The following is a 19823-nucleotide window of genomic DNA, read 5'->3' on the forward strand; positions in this document are numbered from 1 at the left end:
TAGTAGTGACTGTGTGTCAAGGTTCCAGATCCAAACAACCGGCTGTAGTTATGTATTGTGCCTATTGCATGTATAGATTCTCTTGACAGATTATTAGTCACATGGAATGACGCAGGCCTAAACCTCCCACTCGATGCTAATATGTAGTAATTAAACATGTTCATCTTCACTCACGATGCCATCATCATGGTATTTTAGTTGCCCCCCCCCCCCCCCCCCCTACCCACATCACCTTCTTTGCCATGTGACAATTAGTTAATTCTGTCTCACGTCACTCAGTTCTGCTTTCCAGTTGCCTCAAGGTTTCTTTTTAACGTAACAGCATGCACTAAACTTCTCTCAGAAACACATGACTGACTGAGACTTTTGAGGATGTCCATAAAAATTAATTAGAGCGCAATACTTAACAGCCACCTTCATCTGATCCATATGCTTATGTCAGTGCTTCATCTCCTTGTGTACGAGGTGGTAAACACTCATGAGGTGACTTGGTTTAGCTGTGCCATTATAAACCTGCCCCACCTGTTTTTCCTCAGCCTGTAGCTTCTGTCCCTACCTCCTTTCCTCCCCACCCTCCTTCCTTCTGGCTGTGAACTTGCAATGACAAGCCTCTGGAATCGTTGCTGAATGTTAATGTTTGACAAGGAGGAAGAAGGTCGCAGACAACAGTGATACCGAGTGCTTTGTCATTCTGTGAATAACACACCAGACTGAGACAGATAATGCCGGACACAATGGGTGAGCCTTCCTTATTGCTTCTTTTAGAGACCTGCAATCATTTTTTTCATTTGGATTACTATCAGGGATCTAAACACAGAGACTAAGTGCTAAGTTAAAACAACTTGCCATTCCAAAATCTAGATTCTAACTGGACTATGTTCATAACAATGGTTTACATCACACAGATTTCTAGTATGATTAAAAGGCAGGATATTAGTCGTAATATACTGTACACTAGTCCCAAAAGGTTAATGACATTTGATATTCCGGTGAAATTTCAGGCTCAACTTAAAATTCACTTTCACCTTTAAGGGTGAACTTACAATTGACCTTCTCTTAACCTGTGAATGCACATTTGCAACTGTTCAGTGTTTTAGTACTTTTTCCACAATTGGCTGTTCTCTAGCAAACAGCTGAACTGAATCATTCACCAGTTAGACTTTTATGCCTTTCTGTAACTTTTTCAGTGTCTCTGCATCCCTGTTGCAATCTGCTGATGACACTGAAATTCTCAGCTCAGTGGCCATGTCCCTCTGACTGAGGTGAGGGGACCAGAGTCACATGAATTGACTTGAGTCAGACTTAAGTCGCCAATTTTAGGAATTGGGACTTGCTTGGCTAAAATTTGATTTTGACTTGGTATTCATGATACTCGACTTGACTTAGTCTTGAATGACATAACTTGCCTGTTTAGATTTGTCTTGCCTGCTTTTTCCAACTTAAACGATACAAGACACAACAACTATGACACCTAAATTAATGGTTTAAAAACAATAACACAAACACTGGTAAGCTAGGTTAACTGAAAGTTTAGCTCACCAGTAGCTGGCCAAACCTAAACATGTCGGTTATGGTGTGTAATTGAGGAGATAATGAAGACATAGATACTACGAAGACTCCTTTGGGAACAATTAAAAACTATGTAATTGTAAAAGTGAAAAGTGGATAACGTGGGAATATACAGGTATGTATGCAAGCTGTGTGTGTGAGATGACGCCTGATGACGAGGACTGTTTAAAGATCAGTGTATGATTGAACCAGGAAATTTATTGGCCGATTCATTTGTCAAAGATCAACACATCACTAAGACAAGCCAAAAGAATCAAATGTTCTGCCTCACTTGGCGATTGTTCCGCAGAGGTTCTGGTGCTGATTGACTTCGTGGGCACCATGGGGGACGAGATCACGGTGCGGACAGGAGATGTGGTGAAAAACGTCACCAAGGCCAGCGAGGACGGCTGGCTGGAGGGTGAGGTGCAAGGGAAACGAGGCATCTTCCCCGCCAACTTCGTAACGGTCCGAAGGCTAAAAGCACCGCACTAATGTTACTGTGTCGTGGTTACCTGCATTCACCACAGTGGTTTTTTTGTTTGTCTTTGCAGGAGGTGCCTGTTTATTTGATGGGGGACAGCAAGAGGGAACCAAGAAGCATCCGAACACGTATGCATCTAAATCCTCAGTAAAGCTGCAGTACTTGTTTTTTTATAAAATATTATTTTGTCTCTCCAGCAAAAAGGATGAAACAAGTACGGACATGCGAGGTGGTGTTTGCCTACTGCCCCCTCAACGAGGACGAGCTGCAGTTGGTCGTCGGGGAGAAGGTGGAAATAATCAGCGAGGTGCGGTTTCAGCCACTTGGCAGCTACAAAAACCTGAGCGAGCAGAATAAATCAATAAATCAGGGTAACGCACATGAGTTTGCTCAGGTGAGATTTACTGTTTGGCTATTCCTAGCCTCTAGGTGCCAGGTAAACAGAATTAGACCCTGACGGTTTTCAGGGGGATATGAGCCGTCACAATGAGACGATAGACAAACTGTAATTTGCAGTATGGGTTCAATTTCAGCTTGTCAAACATACAACTACAGTGGGTTTCCAAAATGTTTGCTGTCTCTTTACTGTGACAGATCGAAGATGGATGGTGGATGGGCATCAAAAATGGCAACGTGGGGGCATTTCCGTCCAACTTTGTCAGAGAAATCTTCGTCGCCCCTAAAGGTGCGTCCACCCATTACTTTTAGGGCACAAGTACCAGGTACTGCGATGGCCCTTCTGCAATCTCTGTTTATTATTTTTCTTTCTACAACTAAATATTTTTCTTGGGTACTCTCATAATACCTGAAACCACCAATTTTTAAAAAGCACGTACATCCTGGTGAAAATGTTCCTTTTGCAGGGGTCTAAAACAGACAAAGTAAATAAATAAATAAATAAATAAGTTTTACTGATAGACGTCATATTAGGTGAACTCATCGATCATAACAAGCCGTGCAATAAAGTCGTGAAGACCCATGCCCGCAATTTAACAGGAAGTTCTCCATTTTGGTTTGAATCACGCATTTTGGGCGAATTCCAAGGCTCGTACTTTGACAAACCCTTACTAGGGAATTCAACCAAATGAGCCCCAATAACAACCAGGTATTCTCTTTTTAGCCTACACTGTGTTATGTGGGTGGAGCTTGGTATGAAAATGTAATGATCCTTTTGAGGATTTGCCATGAAAATGTATTCTAGACAGATGGGCCGCTCTAAATTGCCAAGCTTTTTTGCCTTTTGGTGACCCTTTCGAGCATTTAAAAAAAAAAAAAAAAGCCCCAGACATCAGTTTCACAAAACAAAATGAATTTGGTGGACATACAGGACACACGAAAAAGTCTCAATGACCCATGCCTGAAATTGAACAGGAACAGGCAAATTCCAAGGCTTGTACAAGGATTCAAGAACTTTAATTGTCATACCAACACACATTTACACATGGTATGGCACGACATTTGATCCCCAAGGTTCCACATTAGCCCAGTAAGTCTCAATACATAGTATTATTAAAGACCTCCAACGAGGGAATTTGTCCAAATGAGCCCCAATCAGAAGCAGGTATCCTTGACAGATAGGTGATGCTAAATGGTCAATCTTTTAAGCCTACACTGTGTTATGTGGGTGGAGCTTGGTATGAACATTTAATGATCATTTTGAGGATTTGCCATGAAAATGTGGCATGCGGAGGTCCGCTCACTGCTGTTTTCAGCTTTAATTACGTTTACTGCCTTTCTTAGTTTCATGTACTGTTCATGAATCAAAATGCTAAACTGATTATGTTTTTAAAGATGGCAAACACAACGACAGCAAGGCCAGACCGAAGCTAAGCGATGCAGTCTTCAGTAAAGAGGTACAGTACTGCAACATTTATTGTCCGCCACTTCACCGTGATCGCTCTCTTGATGTTTTTTTTTTTTTTCCATTTTACAGATATCCCAGAGAGCAACAGTGCGCAGCAAAGCAAAAAACGGTAGGTGACACTAATGATACTAAAATGATATTCAGGTGGTTGCCTGTTCTCACTGAGGAGATGCCATACACAGTTTCCAAAAGCAGACAGACAGGTCTATTCATAGCCTAACATTAAGTCAACAAATGACAAGCAGAAATTCCGGTACAGAATTCATTGTGGGTGAGGTCAGCTATAATATGAGAAATGTAAGGCTTGTACTTGATGTAGGTCCGTTTATCTCTGTATGTTTACTTTCAGGTATCGGGGGTTTTCCAACATGCTTTCGTTACTTAAAAACTCAATAATCCTGATTGAGTTCTGACACACTTGACGACAGCTACAGTCTACTGTGGCAGTTGATCTGTGTTTTCTCTGTGATGGGGTCACTGATAAGCAGAGGTGGCAACAGTACTCACACATACATAGAAGTATAGATACTTTTGTAAATAAATAAATGGTTAAAGTAGAAGTGTTGATTCAACTCCTTTGCTTAAAAGTAAAAAAATACACTGAAATTTACCTAAGAACAAAATTAATTGACGGTAACAATACTTTTACTGGCGGCACAGTGAGCAATTGTTTAGCACATCTGCCTCACAATTCCGGGGACCGGGGTTCGAATCCTGGCCCCGCCTGTGAGGAGTTGGCATGTTCTCCCCGTGCCTGCGTGGGTTTTCTGCGGTTACGCCGGTTTCCTCCCACATCCCAAAAACATGCATTGATTGAAGACTCGAAATTGCCCGTAGGTGTGAATGTGTGCACGAACGGTTGCTTGATTCTATGTGCCCTGCGATTGGCTGGCGACCAGTTCAGGGTGTACCCCGCCTCTCGCCCGAAGATTGCTGGGATGGGCTCCAGCACGCCCGCGACCCTAGTGAGGATAAGCGGAATGAAATATAAATGAAAGAATGAATACTTTTACTATCAATTATGAACACATTATCAAAATGAAGACACAATCAAAAAAACATTTGTGCACACAAACTAGTTTCCCTTTTTAAAAACTTTTATAGGCCTCATAATGAGAAGGCAAAAAAGCGAGATAGCATTGTTTTTTATCGCCTTTTATTCTATCAAACATGGTTGTGCGCATAGTTTTTTAAGACATGTTTCAATATAAAATACTGTCCATATGTAGATCCTATTTTATGAAACATGAATGTTAATAAAAATATGAATGTTTGACCTACTGAAAAAAAATTGTATTCCACCAATTTGAATATGGTGGAATATGTCCACCATATTCAAATTATTGAGATATACCTGCACTGTATGTTTGAAGATGAGTTGAATCCAATGCACAGTTGTTAACCCTTCATTTAGACTATAAACAATATATGACCATATCTTCTTTCTTCAGTGGTAGAGTGTTGTCAAGTCATGTTCGACTACAAGGCTAAAGCAACGGACGAGCTGGATTTGAAGATTGGGGACGTTGTCGTCATACTCCGAAAGGTTCAAGAACATTTGTGTTATTGTTTTTCCAGACATTCCTTGCCTATGACACTTACCTCCGAGTACCTTTTCTCATCTTTTAATGTCGTATTTGTCATTTTGGTAAAAACCAGTTGAACTAGTCGAACCTCTCAAGAAAGTCGCGCACCACAAGACACGTGAAGGTTTTGATGAATGTGCCAATCATGAATGAGATGAATGAAATTTAAGAAAAGGCTTTAGAGCAGGGATGTCAAACTCATTTTTGTTTCGGGCCACACTGTAGTTACAGAAGTTATGTACAGTATAGAAGTTATGATTGTGAAACCACATAAACGTTACATCGTTTCATCATGCACGCCCGCGATCCTCGTGAGGATAAGCGGTACAGAAAATAGATGACTGGAAGATGGATAACGAGTTTTGAAAGTAGAAGTCAAGGATAATAGTTTGTTCAACTATTACTACTATTGTTATTTTGTAAGTAACGGTAAAAATGGGTTTGTAAAGAAAAAAAATGCTTGCAATATTTCAAAGTTATTATTTATTACACGTGTCAGTTTAAAATTTTGGAACAGATTTTAACAAGAAGCAGGGGGTATCTGTTGAGGTAAATGCCGCTTTCATCTGCATCTGAAGGAAACCGAAGATGATGGCTGGTGGGAGGGTGAGCTAAGCGGACGTTGCGGATTCTTCCCCGATAACTTCGTCATGGTGATACCGCCAATGGACAGTCTGAAGGTGAGTGAATCGAGAAAACTACAATGAGTGAGCTTTAAAGGGAATATATTATGCAGATTTTTTTATTGTCTTGTACGTTGTATACAAATAGTTGGGTCTTTGGAGTGCCTGCCAACGGGAGTGCCTGCCTGTGAATTTAAACACCCAAGTAAATACTTTGTTTCATGCCATTTTCTGAAAATGTGTCTGTAAGCAAGCTGTTCAGAATTATGCCAGACTGGGATGTAACAGTTGGGCTAATTTACAAAACACTGCTCCATGACTTGATAGTAGGCCGTAGGCCGGTTACCAATTCCAAGGTATACTGTGGTTTTGAAAATGGTTTCAGCGGTGTGAGTTGCTTTTTTGTTGTTGTTGTTGAGTTTTCAATACAGGTAAAATGACAGAATGACTGCTACAGGAGGGAATAGTTATTATGCAAATATCACATTTACGTGTGCACCACTCCTCACTCTTAAACAAATTCAAGGTCATGTTAATACATTACTATAACACTGTCTTGAAATAACAATTTACAACCAGCTATGAGAGTTAGCTTTCCTACAATTGGCGAAATAGTCTACTTTTTACTTTTACGTGAATCACGTTATTGTCACGTAACAGTATTCTTCAGAATCAGAATCATCTTTATTTGCCAAGTATGTCCAAAAAAACACACAAGGAATTTGTCTCCGGTAGTTGGAGCCGCTCTAGTACGACAACAGACAGTCAATTGACAGAGAACACTTTGGAGACATAAAGACATTGACAAAAAACAGTCACTGAGCAATAAAGGGTTCCTCGTTATCTGGTAATGCCGGTACATTTTTTTCTTTCTTTTTGTTTTTCTTACCCTAGGTACAATATTTGGCTACTCTACCCACCTCTGGAGCGGGCATCCTCTATTGCTATTCTTACGTTTAAGGAACATTTTTGCTCATCAGATCAGCCCGTGTCATATTTGCTGCACTGGTCTTTCGTATTTTCACGTTGAGGTGCTGCGGGTCTTGGCCCTGGTTGTGGTCCCAGTGGAACCGTGAAGCACACGTAACATTGGCGACAAGAATTGATCCGCTAGTACATCTTGTATTCGGAAACGCGCCTACATTTATCTAATTAGTTGACGGATGTTAAAGTTAAATGTATTCAGCGACAGAGCGATTTTAGGGATTATGTCACAACACAGTATGAGCTAACTTCAAATTTAGCAATGGCCAATAAAAACAGAAAAATATTGTACTTAATATTTTCCTAGAGGATGCATTTGGGATAAGCCTTTGAAGTTGGTAATAGTGAAAAATGAAGTGAAACAGACAATGATTGTAGGCAATTCTTTTCCAGAATGAGAGTGCTTAAAGTGGAGGTTGCTATTCATGTGGCACAGCTTGAAGCAGGCATCAGGTGCAGGCGGAGATGGGCCTGGCTGAAATTGGAAGCCAAAACAAAAAAGAATAAAAATGAGGCAAATTTAATTTTAAATCTTAAATTTGTACATCAACATGCACTTGAGTGGTGCAAATAAATGTTTTTCTGCATGAAGATTATTTTTTTATTTTGCCTTATTGTACTCTTCAGAGTCTTCCAGGTGGCTTAATTTATGTTCAAATCAAAAACATTCTCTGCGGGACCCCCTCATTTATGTACCTTTTCTAAATAGACATAGAGGTTGTCTGAACCTTTGGGAGTATCTGTAATTAAAAGAATACACAAAAATAGTCAGAAATAGTCAAATCCTGAATGCCAACTCATGCCAACATCCTTCGAGATGACCAGGTCTAAGATGTGACCATGAGTGTGGGTTAGACTCTTAATATGTTGACAGAGGTCAAATGTGTCTAGTATAGCAGAGAGTTCTTTATATTTGTTTTCCCATGTTATTTTCAACATGAATGTTAAAGTCTCCTGTTGTGACAAAATAGTTGTAGTACAAATAACTGACAGCAGTTCTGAGAAACCCTCCATAAATTTTCTATTGTATCTTGGAGTTCTAGAAATTATTAAAACAATAACCTTTAGGTCACCTTTTACTAAAAAAACCCAGAGATAATCAAAAGAGCTAAAATCCCCCAGTATAATTTATTTACACTAAAATAATGACTTAAAAATAACAGCAATACCACTGCCATTTTTCCCTATTCGACACTTGTTCATAAAATCAAAAAAATTGCTGGTGTTGCCTCAGCTACTTTTTGGTAGCCACGTTTCATTTAGACAGACAGACCAATTGTGACAGATTTCACAGTTGGGTGCCCATTAGTGATATCCAGGATTTTCGTTTGAGATATCGGACACCATGTCATTGGTAAAACACAGTACTTTGGTGTTTTTCTCACTGCTAAAATGTTTCACATCCTTGACAGCTCCATCAGCAACTACTAATGTTTGGGGTGGATTTTTTTTCTTCTTGTATGATTTAGGTTCATTCCTTTCAGTGGTGGTGGGGGATGAGCATTATTGGCCAGGGTCTTGTAAAAGTGGCTCAAATCTATTTGCAAGTCTGATGTTTTACATTGACTCGTGTCCTTTTTTCTTGCCCGTCGCTGTAGCGACCGTCCATGGCTGGTTACTCAGGGTTGAAGAAGCACGCAACGCAGGCCCACCAGATTTCTCTGTAATCTGCTGGTGTTGTGTCCTCCATTTTAGATGTTGTCCCATATATTTGGGCTTTGCTCCCAGTAAATTCCAGGGAAAACTGCGAACTGCTGCACCATTAGGTGTTTCCACAGTTGTCCTCTTTGTTGAGTTAAGTGGCTGTCTGTTAGCACATTTCTGCTCACCATTTTGAGACATTGGTGTAGTGGTTTCATTCTCCGACTGTCCATTTACATCCACATACACTTCAAGACAGTGGATTTTCATTTCCAGAACCGACATCCTCTGTAGCAGTCCGTGATAGTCCTCAGTGGAATAGAGAGGCATCTTGTTGCTGGTCTCGTTGCCAATAGCAGGCCTGTGCGAATTAATAGTCCAGGGTCACGCGTAAGGGGGTATGAAAAAACAAATATTGGAATATGGCAACAACTGACTGCATCTACCAAAAAAGTACAGTCCCACAAGTTAAAAAATATCCAGGAGTTGATTCTTCCAATTTCTTTGGAAGAAGAAAAACAAGTTTATCAGCAGGAAAAAAATGCAAACAGAGGCGAAGCAAGCAGGGCGATCAGGAAAGCGTCTGCACTGTACGAGAGCAAGAGGAAAAAGTGTCAAGTGCTGCCTCCTTGAGTGAAAATACAAGTGGTGTGTTTACTTTGTATTTACAGGGGCTCGCTTTTCTCTTCAGACACGGGGCTGTTGGAGAACAAGTAGCTGCTCACCTAGTAGCTAGACCCCCAGTTGTCATGTGGGGTCGGGGTGAGCATTGGCTCATTTGCATGAGACAGAACCCACGACCTGTTTAAGACAACTGGGAACTGTTTTATGTGGGAAAAAAATGGCCAATATGATTCCTTTAAAGTACTTTTTTTGTATTTGTCCTTAAAAACCTGTCCCTATCCAACTCGCTACCAGGATGCAGTGACTCAACGTTTTCTGTATTTTAGGAATTATTCACTGTCCCTCAGTGGAAAGAGTATTTAAAAAAAAATATCTGATGTGTCTTGAATACACAAAGGCATGCACTGGGCCTGACTATAGTTTTTTGTTTCTTCCCTCTGTTCTACAGCCTGGCAACAAGAGCCTACCGCCCACACGCAAAATCAACAAGGAGCTCTCAGGTACGTTTTGGAATGTTGACACATTTAAACAGAGCAGCATTGGGAAAGTTTTATTGTACTGCGATGGACTGGAAACCGCATTGGGATGGATATCTTGTAAAATTTATTTCAGTTTTGTCACTTGCGCTCAGTCAATAGTGGAAGAGTAACACTTGGTCTAATTAGATTACAAGTAGGTGACTTTGGGGGAGACTTTCACCTATTGCAGGTGGGTCTGCAACCTATTTCCTGTGATAAATGGGGTTTCACTCTTTTCATTTGGAAAACTCAAATGTATGCACGGCTCGTGAGAACCCCCCAAAAAACTGTCTAGAAGTCATGGGTGATTACTTTTCAAATTTAGAGGCTGTAAATAGAGCAGGGTAGTCATTTTGTTTAAGAGGACAGAGTTCAATCTTTTATTTATTTTAGAAAGGTCTGTCGCTGAGGCGGGTCATGAATGTGGTAATTTACACACTTAAATTAAGTGCGAAGTAATAACTGTAATACAACCTACACTATACACTGCTTGTAAAAGCCAAGACTAGCCTGGGGGTTGGTTTAGGGGATATTGGGTAAGGTGAAAGGATTAGCAGTTAGTGTGTTAGGGTTTGCGTTTTTAAAATGCAAACTTTAGCTTGATTGACGGTTGCAACAGTTATGTGGTTTTCTTTCCTGCAGAAAGTGTCACAAGCGAACAGGGTTAAGGTTTAGGGTTAGGCTTTTGATGTGTTAGGAAGTCAGGTTTATATTTAGGGGTAGGGAGGCTGTACATCTGTACTCGTACTGTTATAAACGTTCTGTTTCTAGACACTGATACCACTTCACCAGCCTGACATATCTTCTGGGTAGGTAACATGTCAGTCTTGTCTTGGCAGTGATTCTCAAACCTTTTGCACTAAGTTCCACCATAATGACCAACATTAAAATACAGTAGCGTAGTAGGTCCATAGTCCATCCATCCATTTTCTGAGCCGCTTCTCCTCACTCGGGTCACGGGCGTGCTGGAGCCTATCCCAGCCATCATCGGGCAGGAGGCGGGGTACACCCTGAACTGGTTGCCAGCCAATCGCAGGGCACATACAAACAAAGAACCATTCGCACTCACAGTCACACCTACGGGCAATTTAGACTTTTTCAATTAACCTACCATGCATGTTTTTGGGATGTGGGAGGAAACCGGAGTGCCCAGAGAAAACCCACGCAGGCACGGGGAGAACATGCAAACTCCACACAGGGGATTGAACCCGGCTCCTCAGAACTGTGAGGCTGACGCTCTAACCAGTCGGCCACCGTGCAGCTAGGTCCATAGTAGATTAAATGCAAATGTTTTGTATTCAGTGATTCTTTTGCATACCGTACCACTACAGGCAGCTCGAGTACCACACTTTGAGGATCACTGGTTTAGAGTGTAAGGGGTTGGGTTTTTTAGAAACCAAATTTACCATGGTTGGTGGTTGCTACAGTTAGACTTTCATCAAAGGGAGTTAAACAGGGTTAGGCTGTAAGGGTAGAGGGGTACCGGTTAGAGTTTTTAGAATACAGCTAGCTTGGTTGATAGTGGATTGATGCCATCGTTACACGACTTTTCCCAGGAAGTCTCACACATTAACAAGGTTTGGTTTCGTTTGTTAGGGTACGGGGTTAATGTTAGGGTTAGGGTTTTTAGGATTTTAGGGAACTATTTTGGTTGTCAGTGGATTGATGCCAGAGCTGTGTTTTTTTTTCCTCCAGAAAGTGTCCCAAGCAGTGGGGTGGTGGTAAGAGGTCATGTGACACTGTTTGGGAGTCTTGCAAGGAAACGGGAGGGTGGGGATGTGAGGAGGAGGGAGGAAGGCTTCTTGTCACACAACACATTTCTGCAAGCGGCACAAGTCTGAGCGCCGCTGCTGTGCGAGTGTGACTTTACACTTGAAAGGAAATGCTGTGAATACCCATGGTGGGATTCCTGTACTGCTGCCACATTCATCGCGAAATCTGCCATACGCTTCGTGTAAGTGTCACGCGGGTTTTTGGTGAATATCTTGGTTCATGTTGGTCTGGATTTGCACACTGACTGGATTGGAGTCTGAGCTTGGCCCTTGGGATCAACTCTTAATTGTCCCTGGCACATTGATGTGACCATTGGGAGCTATGTTTGTAGTGCAATTGGTTGGAGCTGAGACCAGGCTTGCTCTTATGCAGCTTCTCTTCATCTAGGTTTGTGTTGACCTACAGCCAGCAAGCATTTTAACTTCATTTGGGCTCATGCTTCTCCTGCAATGTGCAATTGAGTCAGTGAAAAAAGATGGGGGCATTTAATTGGCTATAGGGAAAATTGATGATTGTCATTTAAAAAGACATTATTTTATTATCATGGGATGGTAGAATCTCCCTCTCTCTGAAGGTTCTGAACTCCTAATTTGAACAAAGTGGTATCGAATAATGCTGCACAAAGGATGGCATCACATTTTTGTCTTTTTGAGAGCAGTCAAGTTGTATATATTGTATTCATTTTTGCATCAACTGCTTCAAGATGTGATTAATCAACAATCCCTTTCACAATTTTCTATGATTATTATTCGATTATCTCCAATATAGCAATTTTCTATGATTATTCTTCGATTATCTCCAATATAGCAATTTTCTCTTTTTTCCAAAATTTTGTGGGTTTATTTTTAAACCTGAAGTTCATTGTCTCCATTTGTTTCTTCTTCTTTGGGAAACATCAAAGAAATGTTATGTTTGTCTCCACAAATAATGTGATTTATTCTCTTTTTCAAAACAAGAATAAACGTTATTGTTAGTTACTTTGAAACATCCCAAAAAGTTGTTTTTTTGTTGCTTGTATAGCCAAGGTGAGTTTGAGGTTTTGTTAGCTACATATTTTGTTTCTGATAAATTCAAATTTGTCATTTGAAATCTTCTTTTCAATTGTAATATTTATTGTTTTGGGGGGGATTTTTGTCAGAACACAAAGAAAGGATTTTTGCTGTTTGATCTCTAAGTGAGGGGATTTTTTTCAGAACACGAAAACATGTTTTTTTTAAGCACAAAGTAAATACATTTTGACATGATTTTATAATTTTTTTCCTTTTCATTCGTCAATGAATTAGTTTTAGTTTTTTGTTTTTTGAAGAAAAGTAATTTTGGTTGTTTCTTCGGCATGAATTTTTGAAAATATAGGACAGCTGCTATCATTCTTCATTGATGTAAAATTAGCGGATAGACCTCCATACACTCAGGTGAACTGCTGCTGATTAATCCCATTTAATATGTACTTTTTTTTTCTTTTGCATTTTCCAGTCAAAACAGAGGGCCCAGCCATGGACAAAGTTGTCTCGACGACGACAATAGGTCTGACAATACAGTACACACACACACACACACACACACACACACGTTGTGCCCAGAGAAAAATGATTTTACATTTGGAGTAACCTGGTCATGTTTCTTGGCAGATGAAAAAACAGAGTTTAAGGACTTGCGAAGTCATCCCCCAACCAAAATCAAGCTTCCAAGCATCAACAAACTCAGCCCGACTCATCTCAAAGACAAAGCCAACAAGGGTTTATCCAAGTGAGACATTCCTGATTACGTCCCCCCCCCCAAAAAAAAAAAAAAACTGAGATTTTGAAACATTGGCAACCTTCCTAAAAAAGGTGATTAAAGGTCACAGGAAAAAATGCCAGGAACGCTCCTGCTTGGCACTGGGAGCTGAGCCTTTTACAAATACGAGGTTTTGGTTGCCACGGTGTCCTTGGAAAAGAAGAATGCCAGGATGCCAGACCTTTAGCGGCAAACAGTGGAAAGTTTAGGATGAGTCAGATCGGGCCCCACCACGCGAGACCAGCCTCCTTCCTGTTTCCTGTGTGAACGTGCATGCAACCTCAGAAAACCAAAGCACAGACGTCTTAAAGAGTTCCTGAAGGTTGTTCACAGTATAAGTGTATACGTTTGGTACAAAGTAACAGTTAACAGTCATCCATTCATTTTCTATACTGTTTATCTTCATTAGGATCCAAGTTGACTTCATGGTGACAGGCAGGGTATACCTTGGACTTGTTGCTAGTCACAATAAAAAACATTTAGAGTCTTCAGTAAACCCAAAAGGCATGTTCTGGGAATGTGAGAGGAAGACAAAACACCCGCAGAAAACCCACACAAGCATGGGCAGTGTATTCAAATTCCATGCAAAAGGGCCCCTAGTCAAGATTCGAACCACGAGCACATCTCCATGATGAGGCTGACTTAATTAACACGAGGACACCCTGCTGTCTAAAACAGCCATTTATCTTTTCCGGATGTTTTCTCCAGCCACTGGGTCAGTCAGCATACATTTTTCCACTTCGCTGTGGGTTATGTTCCCTGCTTCATTCCTGCCTTCCCAAATGTGTGAGATTGGAACCTCAAACCTCAGAACTGTGTAGCCCAGGTACTAAACTCAGCCCATCCAACTTGACAAGTCATATATTTACAACTGCAAATGTTCCTGGTCTTAAGACCTGATTTCATATGTGGAAGTACTCACGAAGGTCCGACAAGTTGATTATGGAAGCCGCAAAACAAAAGTACATCTGAGACTCCATGAAACTGGTTAGCACATCTGCCTCACAGTTCTTAGGACCTGGGTTCAAATTCGGCCTCGCCTCTGTGGAGTGTGCATGTTCTCCACGTGCCTGCGTGGGTTTCACCAGGTACTTTGGTTTCCTCCCACATTCCACAAACATGAGCATGCATGGTAGGTTAATTGAAGACTCTAAATTGCCTGTAGGTGTGAACGTGAGTGTGAATGGTTGTTTGTTTGTATGTGCCCTGTGATTGACTGGTGACCAGTTCATGGTGTATCCAGCCTCTCGCCCAGAGTCAGCTGGGGTAGGCGTCAGCACGCCTACGACCCTCATGAAGACAAGAACTCCAGAAAATGGATGGATGGATGAGACCACTTGAACCACTAGGCCACCAAGCTGCCCATTTAAGACCTTGTTATTTTGAGTACTAAGCGTCTGTAGAGCAGTTAAAAAACAAGACAATCACAATGTTACTCCAGCAGAGCCAACGATGACACGTCCCCACACTCGCCGAACTCCCCAGAGGACAAAGACCATTTCGACGGCGTGGACCCAGACGGCGACAAGCTGAGCCACCCGACAGCCAACCGAGCCAAGCCCCCCCAGAGAAGACCCCCCTCGGGCGCAGGTGTCGAAGAGCAGGTAAAAAGAAACCCAAAAAAAAAACACCTGTCTTAGCCATGGTGATTTCCTCGAGCTGTGGAGAGTATTAGAATGCTGAGTCACTGCTCACCCGCGAACTTCATTGTATAATCGTGGCAACAACAACTTGACGCCTTACCTTTACTTACATTCTGCATTCTTGCATATTAGTTAGCTAATCAACCAATGAACAAAACCCATTCAGGGGTAAGATCAATTATATTTGTGATGATGATGTAATGCTTTAAGTTTAATGTTATTATTAAAAACTACAAACTGCTAGCAGTAAATTCTCCATTCAATGAAAGAAAAGGTCACTAATTGCAAAATTTGCTCCACAGACTCCGAGTGACTCTGAACCAGAGGCGACCAAGAAGGGCCAAACCGATAAACTGCCTGGCTTACAACAGGTGTGATATAATATCCACCCATCCATTTTATCAATACCGCTAATACTCACTAGTGTTGCGGGCACGCTGGAGCCATCTTTGGGTGAGAGGTGTGGTACACCCTGAACTGGTCGCCAGCCAATCGCAGGGCACATATAAACAAACAACCATTCGCACTCACATTCACACCTACGGGCAATTTCGAGTCTTCAATTAACCTACCCTGCATGTTTTTGGGATGTGGGTGGAAACCGGAGTACCCAGGGAAAACCCACACAAGCAGGGGGAGAACAAGTAAACTCCAAACAGGCGGGGCCGGGATTTGAACCCTGGTCCTCAGAACTGTGAGCCAGATGTACTAACCAGTCGTCCACTGTTACACCCGTGATATAATATATTCATCATAATTTTGAGGATACCAAAGTCTTTTTTTTTTTTTTAATCAGGGTGCTGAGCATCTCAAGCCGCCACCGGCCAAGCTGGACTACCGACCCAAGACGCCAACTCCAGCGCGGCCGGCGCCTCCACGGGTGCAGGTGGAAGTCCGAAATGTGGCCCAAAAAGACAAGGTGACGCTGGAGAGCTTGCAGGCAGACATCAAGGATCTGCAGATGGCTCTGCAGCTTCTGCAGACAGGACACGAGTGAGTGCCATATTTAAATCTTGGAACAGCGCACAACAACAGCGCACTCCTTCTGGATAGCACCATTTGGTTCACTGACATCAAAACAGATAATCCCCCATCCCATTTTAAAAATAGATCTTTCTTCATTGTAAATAGAAATTCAGTCAAATGTCATTTTTTTCAAAATACCTTGAAACCCATCCATCCATCCATCTATTTTCAACACCACTTACCCGGGTTAGGGTCACTGGAGCCTATCCCAGCTGACTTCGGGGGAAAGGCAGACTACACCCTGAACTGGTCGCCAGTCAGTCACAGGGAACATATAGACACAGACAACCATTTGCACTCACATTCACACCGTCACTGAGCAGGAACTGAACCCACGCTGCCCGGACCAAAGTCAGGCGAGTGTACCACTACACCATCAGCGACACTTTCCCTGCAAAAAAATCTGCAAATACTGGAGGTGCATTTGCGAATGCTGAACTTCCACTGTACTTGCCAATATGCCAACACGCCACTGCGGAGCTTCCGTCTACATTTCCAATTGTCATTGTCCCTGTAGCAGCATGTTAGTTTTGACGAAACACTATCTGCTATTCAACGTTATGTTTCTGAAGGAGAAAAAGTTTCAAATTTCAGTGAACGAGGCACTACTGCCAAACATTGCTGTGTGCCTTTGTCTCAGAGTACAACAGCGTTCTTCTTATTTTTTTAATTTCCCGCTGAGGAGGAGATTCGATGTCAACGGCTCGTTGCCGTCTGCAAGGACAACTTTAGCATAACGCCTCACACCCAGTTGTGTAACCGACATTTTAAAAAAAAAATTAAAAAAAAGAGAGAACATACACGAGTCGGCATCAAAGACAGAACGCCAATTGCTAAGAGGAGTGGAACAACTACTGTACGCCCTCCCCTCTTCAAGACTGGCTGTTTGAACTAAACCTGCTCGACTTTCCCTTACCCCTCGACTGTGGGGAGTTGTTGTTGTTTTTTCTCATTGACCTGAAGCACTCAGATAGAACAATAATCCCTGTTGAGTCCTTGTTTGAAACGGATATTAATGGCATTAGAATTCAATACAGTGTATTACAGAAAGACCAGGCCAACATGACTATAACTAAAATAACATTCATGGCATATCGGCCACTGATTTGTCAAACTATCATCGCAAAAACATAAACACATACTTAATGACCATACAGATCTGAAACAGAGTTAAGAGTTTGTTGATATTAAAAAAAAAAACAATGATCCATTGGAAGAGAAAGCGTTACCATGATGACCAGGGTTTGCTTGGAAATATCGGATCTTCACCCATCATAGTTCCCAAGTCATGGGGGGAGAAACTCAGTTTTGTGGCGTAAATTAAAAAAAATAAAAATAAATAAAGTAAATTAGCTGTATTTTGACATCACACTGGGTCAAAATTCAGAGTGGTTGGCTCATGGACACATTTTTGGAAACAGGCAGATAACACAACATTTAAAAATGTTTTTAAATTATTATTTTATACTTCATGGGTGGCCAGACACTTCAGAGACTCCACTATATGTATACAAGCAAATAAAAGGTCACATTTACATAATACTGGATAGTACCTTTATCTCCTAGTCTTGTAGTACTTTAAGTCCACAAAATCAACTAGTAGTAATACAATTTGCATGCATGTGTATTTGGTCAGACGCGACATGAAGGAAGTGAAGGAAGAACTGCAGGACGAGAGAAACAAGCGACTAACACTGCAGGTCAGTCAAGCTTGACTTTTTGCAAGCCTAACCACTATATTGATACTTTTAAAATGCAATATTGACTCGGTGTGTATATTTTTTTCCACACAGGAAGAAGTAATTGCGTTGAGACTGAAAAATTAATCTCAAAGCGCAACAGATCCTGCAGCTTGCCCATGGACTGCAAATAAGATCACAAGCAAGGACTATATTAACCCCGTTGTTATGTTACGGGTCAAATTGACCTGTACAGAAATCTAGAGAAAAAATAGGATTACATTTATTCTGCTTGGCTTACTATTGTTTCCCTTTCTTTTTTAAATAATCGACAAAAATTTAATTTGCACTGTGTTAAAATTGTTTTTGATGATTAAATGTATTGCAGGTCACATTGACCCATGCACATTGTTGGTAACAAATGAACACAACAGGAGGGGGAGAGAGCTTGACATATATAGTTTTTTATTATTATATATTTGTCCTGGGTTTTTATTTTTGTATAACATTTACTCATTAATGTGACATGTATGTATGTGGCTGTACTGAGGCATAAATGTATTTTCTGTACAGTTTTGTTCTGCCTTGTCCAAGAATATTATACTCTGAATTTCCACGTGGAGGCGCCATTGCGTTATTAAAGATCACCTTATCTGTGACTTGCTTTTCTGAAGTTGACCTCAAGTCAAATCAAAAGAGGAACCATTTGGTTTTGAAACACAATTAATATTTCTCATTATTCACTTACCCTCCATTTTTTCCTATGGGAAAAACTGCTTTGAAATGAGACAGACTCGGTAGTCAACCAGCGTTCAAAAGGAGCCGTGAATGTCCATGGACTCGGGATACTGTGTCTCAAAAACCCCTTTCACACTGCTTGTAAAAGCTGGCATTTTTCAGACGCTGTTGTGACACAGCATGGAGGCGAGGTGCGCTGAAGAAATTGTAAAAATTGTAATTTCTTCAGCGCAGAGGTGCGCTGAAGAAATTACAACGAAGCTGCCAGGTTTATTTTAATTTTTTTTAATTATTAAATTGTTGGAAATTTTTAGTCTCATATTTTAAATGTTAACATTTTTTTTAACTGTACTGTAGTTTAAATTTACAGCTTGGCACCGAACTGAAATATTTTTATTTATAAATAACATAATCATACATTTACGCATGTATTGCGGACTCGGATGAAAGGAGTGACGTGTTGACATGCATGTGAAAAATTAATAAGCTTTGCCTTTTGGTAACATTACAGTTAGTTTAAAGTCATTTATGTTTTTTAAACATGTATATGTCCTTGACAGGACGTAATATTCAGCCCTCGAATCCGATGCATTATTGTCCTGACAGTGCTGGCCAAGTAGACGGACGGCAGCAGTCTATTACGGGCGGGAGGAGCTGCTGCGTAAGCGTTTATATTTCTCTCATTTAAACCAGAAAGACGCCATGCTACGTTTTTAAAAATAGGAAAGGTAAAAGCTTTTTTTCCCTTGTGTGAAGCTTTTTATGAGTGTGTGAATGTGTATGAGCACCGAACCTCGCTGCTGTGCTTTTAAACTGTAGCTTAGCAAGAGCTAACGTTTTGGCTAACACTGGTAATGTTTGTTCTAACATTCTAAGTTGGTTTACATGAAATAAAAACTTTCAGTATATACTAAATGAATCATTTTTATTTAATAAAAGCTAAAATATTAAAGGTGACATATTATTTCAATGTTTTAAACTTATGCAGTGTTTTTTTTTACATTTTTTTAATTTATTTTTTTAGCAGTGACAGTAGCTGTGTTAAAGGGACAAGTGTAAAGTTGGAACACGTGTTTGAACTGTAACGACTGACACTCAATTCTCCCGCAATTAAAGCCGATGAAACCTGGAAATGTTCCTGCCTTTTCCCTATGTCGCTGTTCTGACGCAAAACAGGGGTTCTACCCACAAATATTTCCTGGTTTAGAAGTATTATTCGAAGCATAATCAGGGTTTGCAGGTCTGTGTGCAAGGTATTCTACCAATTATCCAATCAATTCTCGTAAATAAAAAGCAAATAAACATTTATTTGAATT

At 40.9% G+C, this 19823-nt stretch overlaps 1 protein-coding gene across 2 annotated transcripts; it reads left to right on the forward strand.

Annotated features, from left to right (window-relative positions):
* The first annotated feature begins 572 nt into the window (after nucleotides 1-572).
* On the forward strand, nucleotides 573-18428 carry sh3d21 (SH3 domain containing 21). Of its 2 annotated transcripts, none has more exons than XM_061674068.1 (17): nucleotides 573-738; nucleotides 1859-2016; nucleotides 2103-2160; nucleotides 2230-2339; nucleotides 2627-2717; nucleotides 3824-3885; nucleotides 3966-4005; nucleotides 5348-5442; nucleotides 6061-6162; nucleotides 9803-9854; nucleotides 13119-13169; nucleotides 13274-13391; nucleotides 14863-15025; nucleotides 15367-15435; nucleotides 15861-16057; nucleotides 17727-17790; nucleotides 17884-18428. In XM_061674068.1, exons 1-17 carry the CDS (start codon nucleotides 723-725, stop codon nucleotides 17914-17916), a joined length of 1479 nt encoding a protein of 492 aa, XP_061530052.1. In that variant the 5' UTR covers nucleotides 573-722; the 3' UTR covers nucleotides 17917-18428. The 2 variants fall into 2 exon arrangements, with proteins under 2 accessions (XP_061530052.1, XP_061530053.1); XM_061674069.1 differs by having other exon boundaries at nucleotides 14866-15025.
* The last annotated feature ends 1395 nt before the right edge of the window (nucleotides 18429-19823 follow it).

This window comes from Phycodurus eques, chromosome 4, assembly GCF_024500275.1.
Source record: "Phycodurus eques isolate BA_2022a chromosome 4, UOR_Pequ_1.1, whole genome shotgun sequence".
Lineage (NCBI taxonomy): Eukaryota > Metazoa > Chordata > Actinopteri > Syngnathiformes > Syngnathidae > Phycodurus > Phycodurus eques.

Excerpts from the sequence above, each read along its gene's own strand:
- sh3d21 (XM_061674068.1), top strand. Across the intron at positions 16,058-17,726 it reads CTTCTGCAGACAGGACACGA|ACGCGACATGAAGGAAGTGA; the intron begins GTGAGTGCCATA and ends GTATTTGGTCAG. Across the intron at positions 17,791-17,883 it reads ACAAGCGACTAACACTGCAG|GAAGAAGTAATTGCGTTGAG; the intron begins GTCAGTCAAGCT and ends TTTTCCACACAG.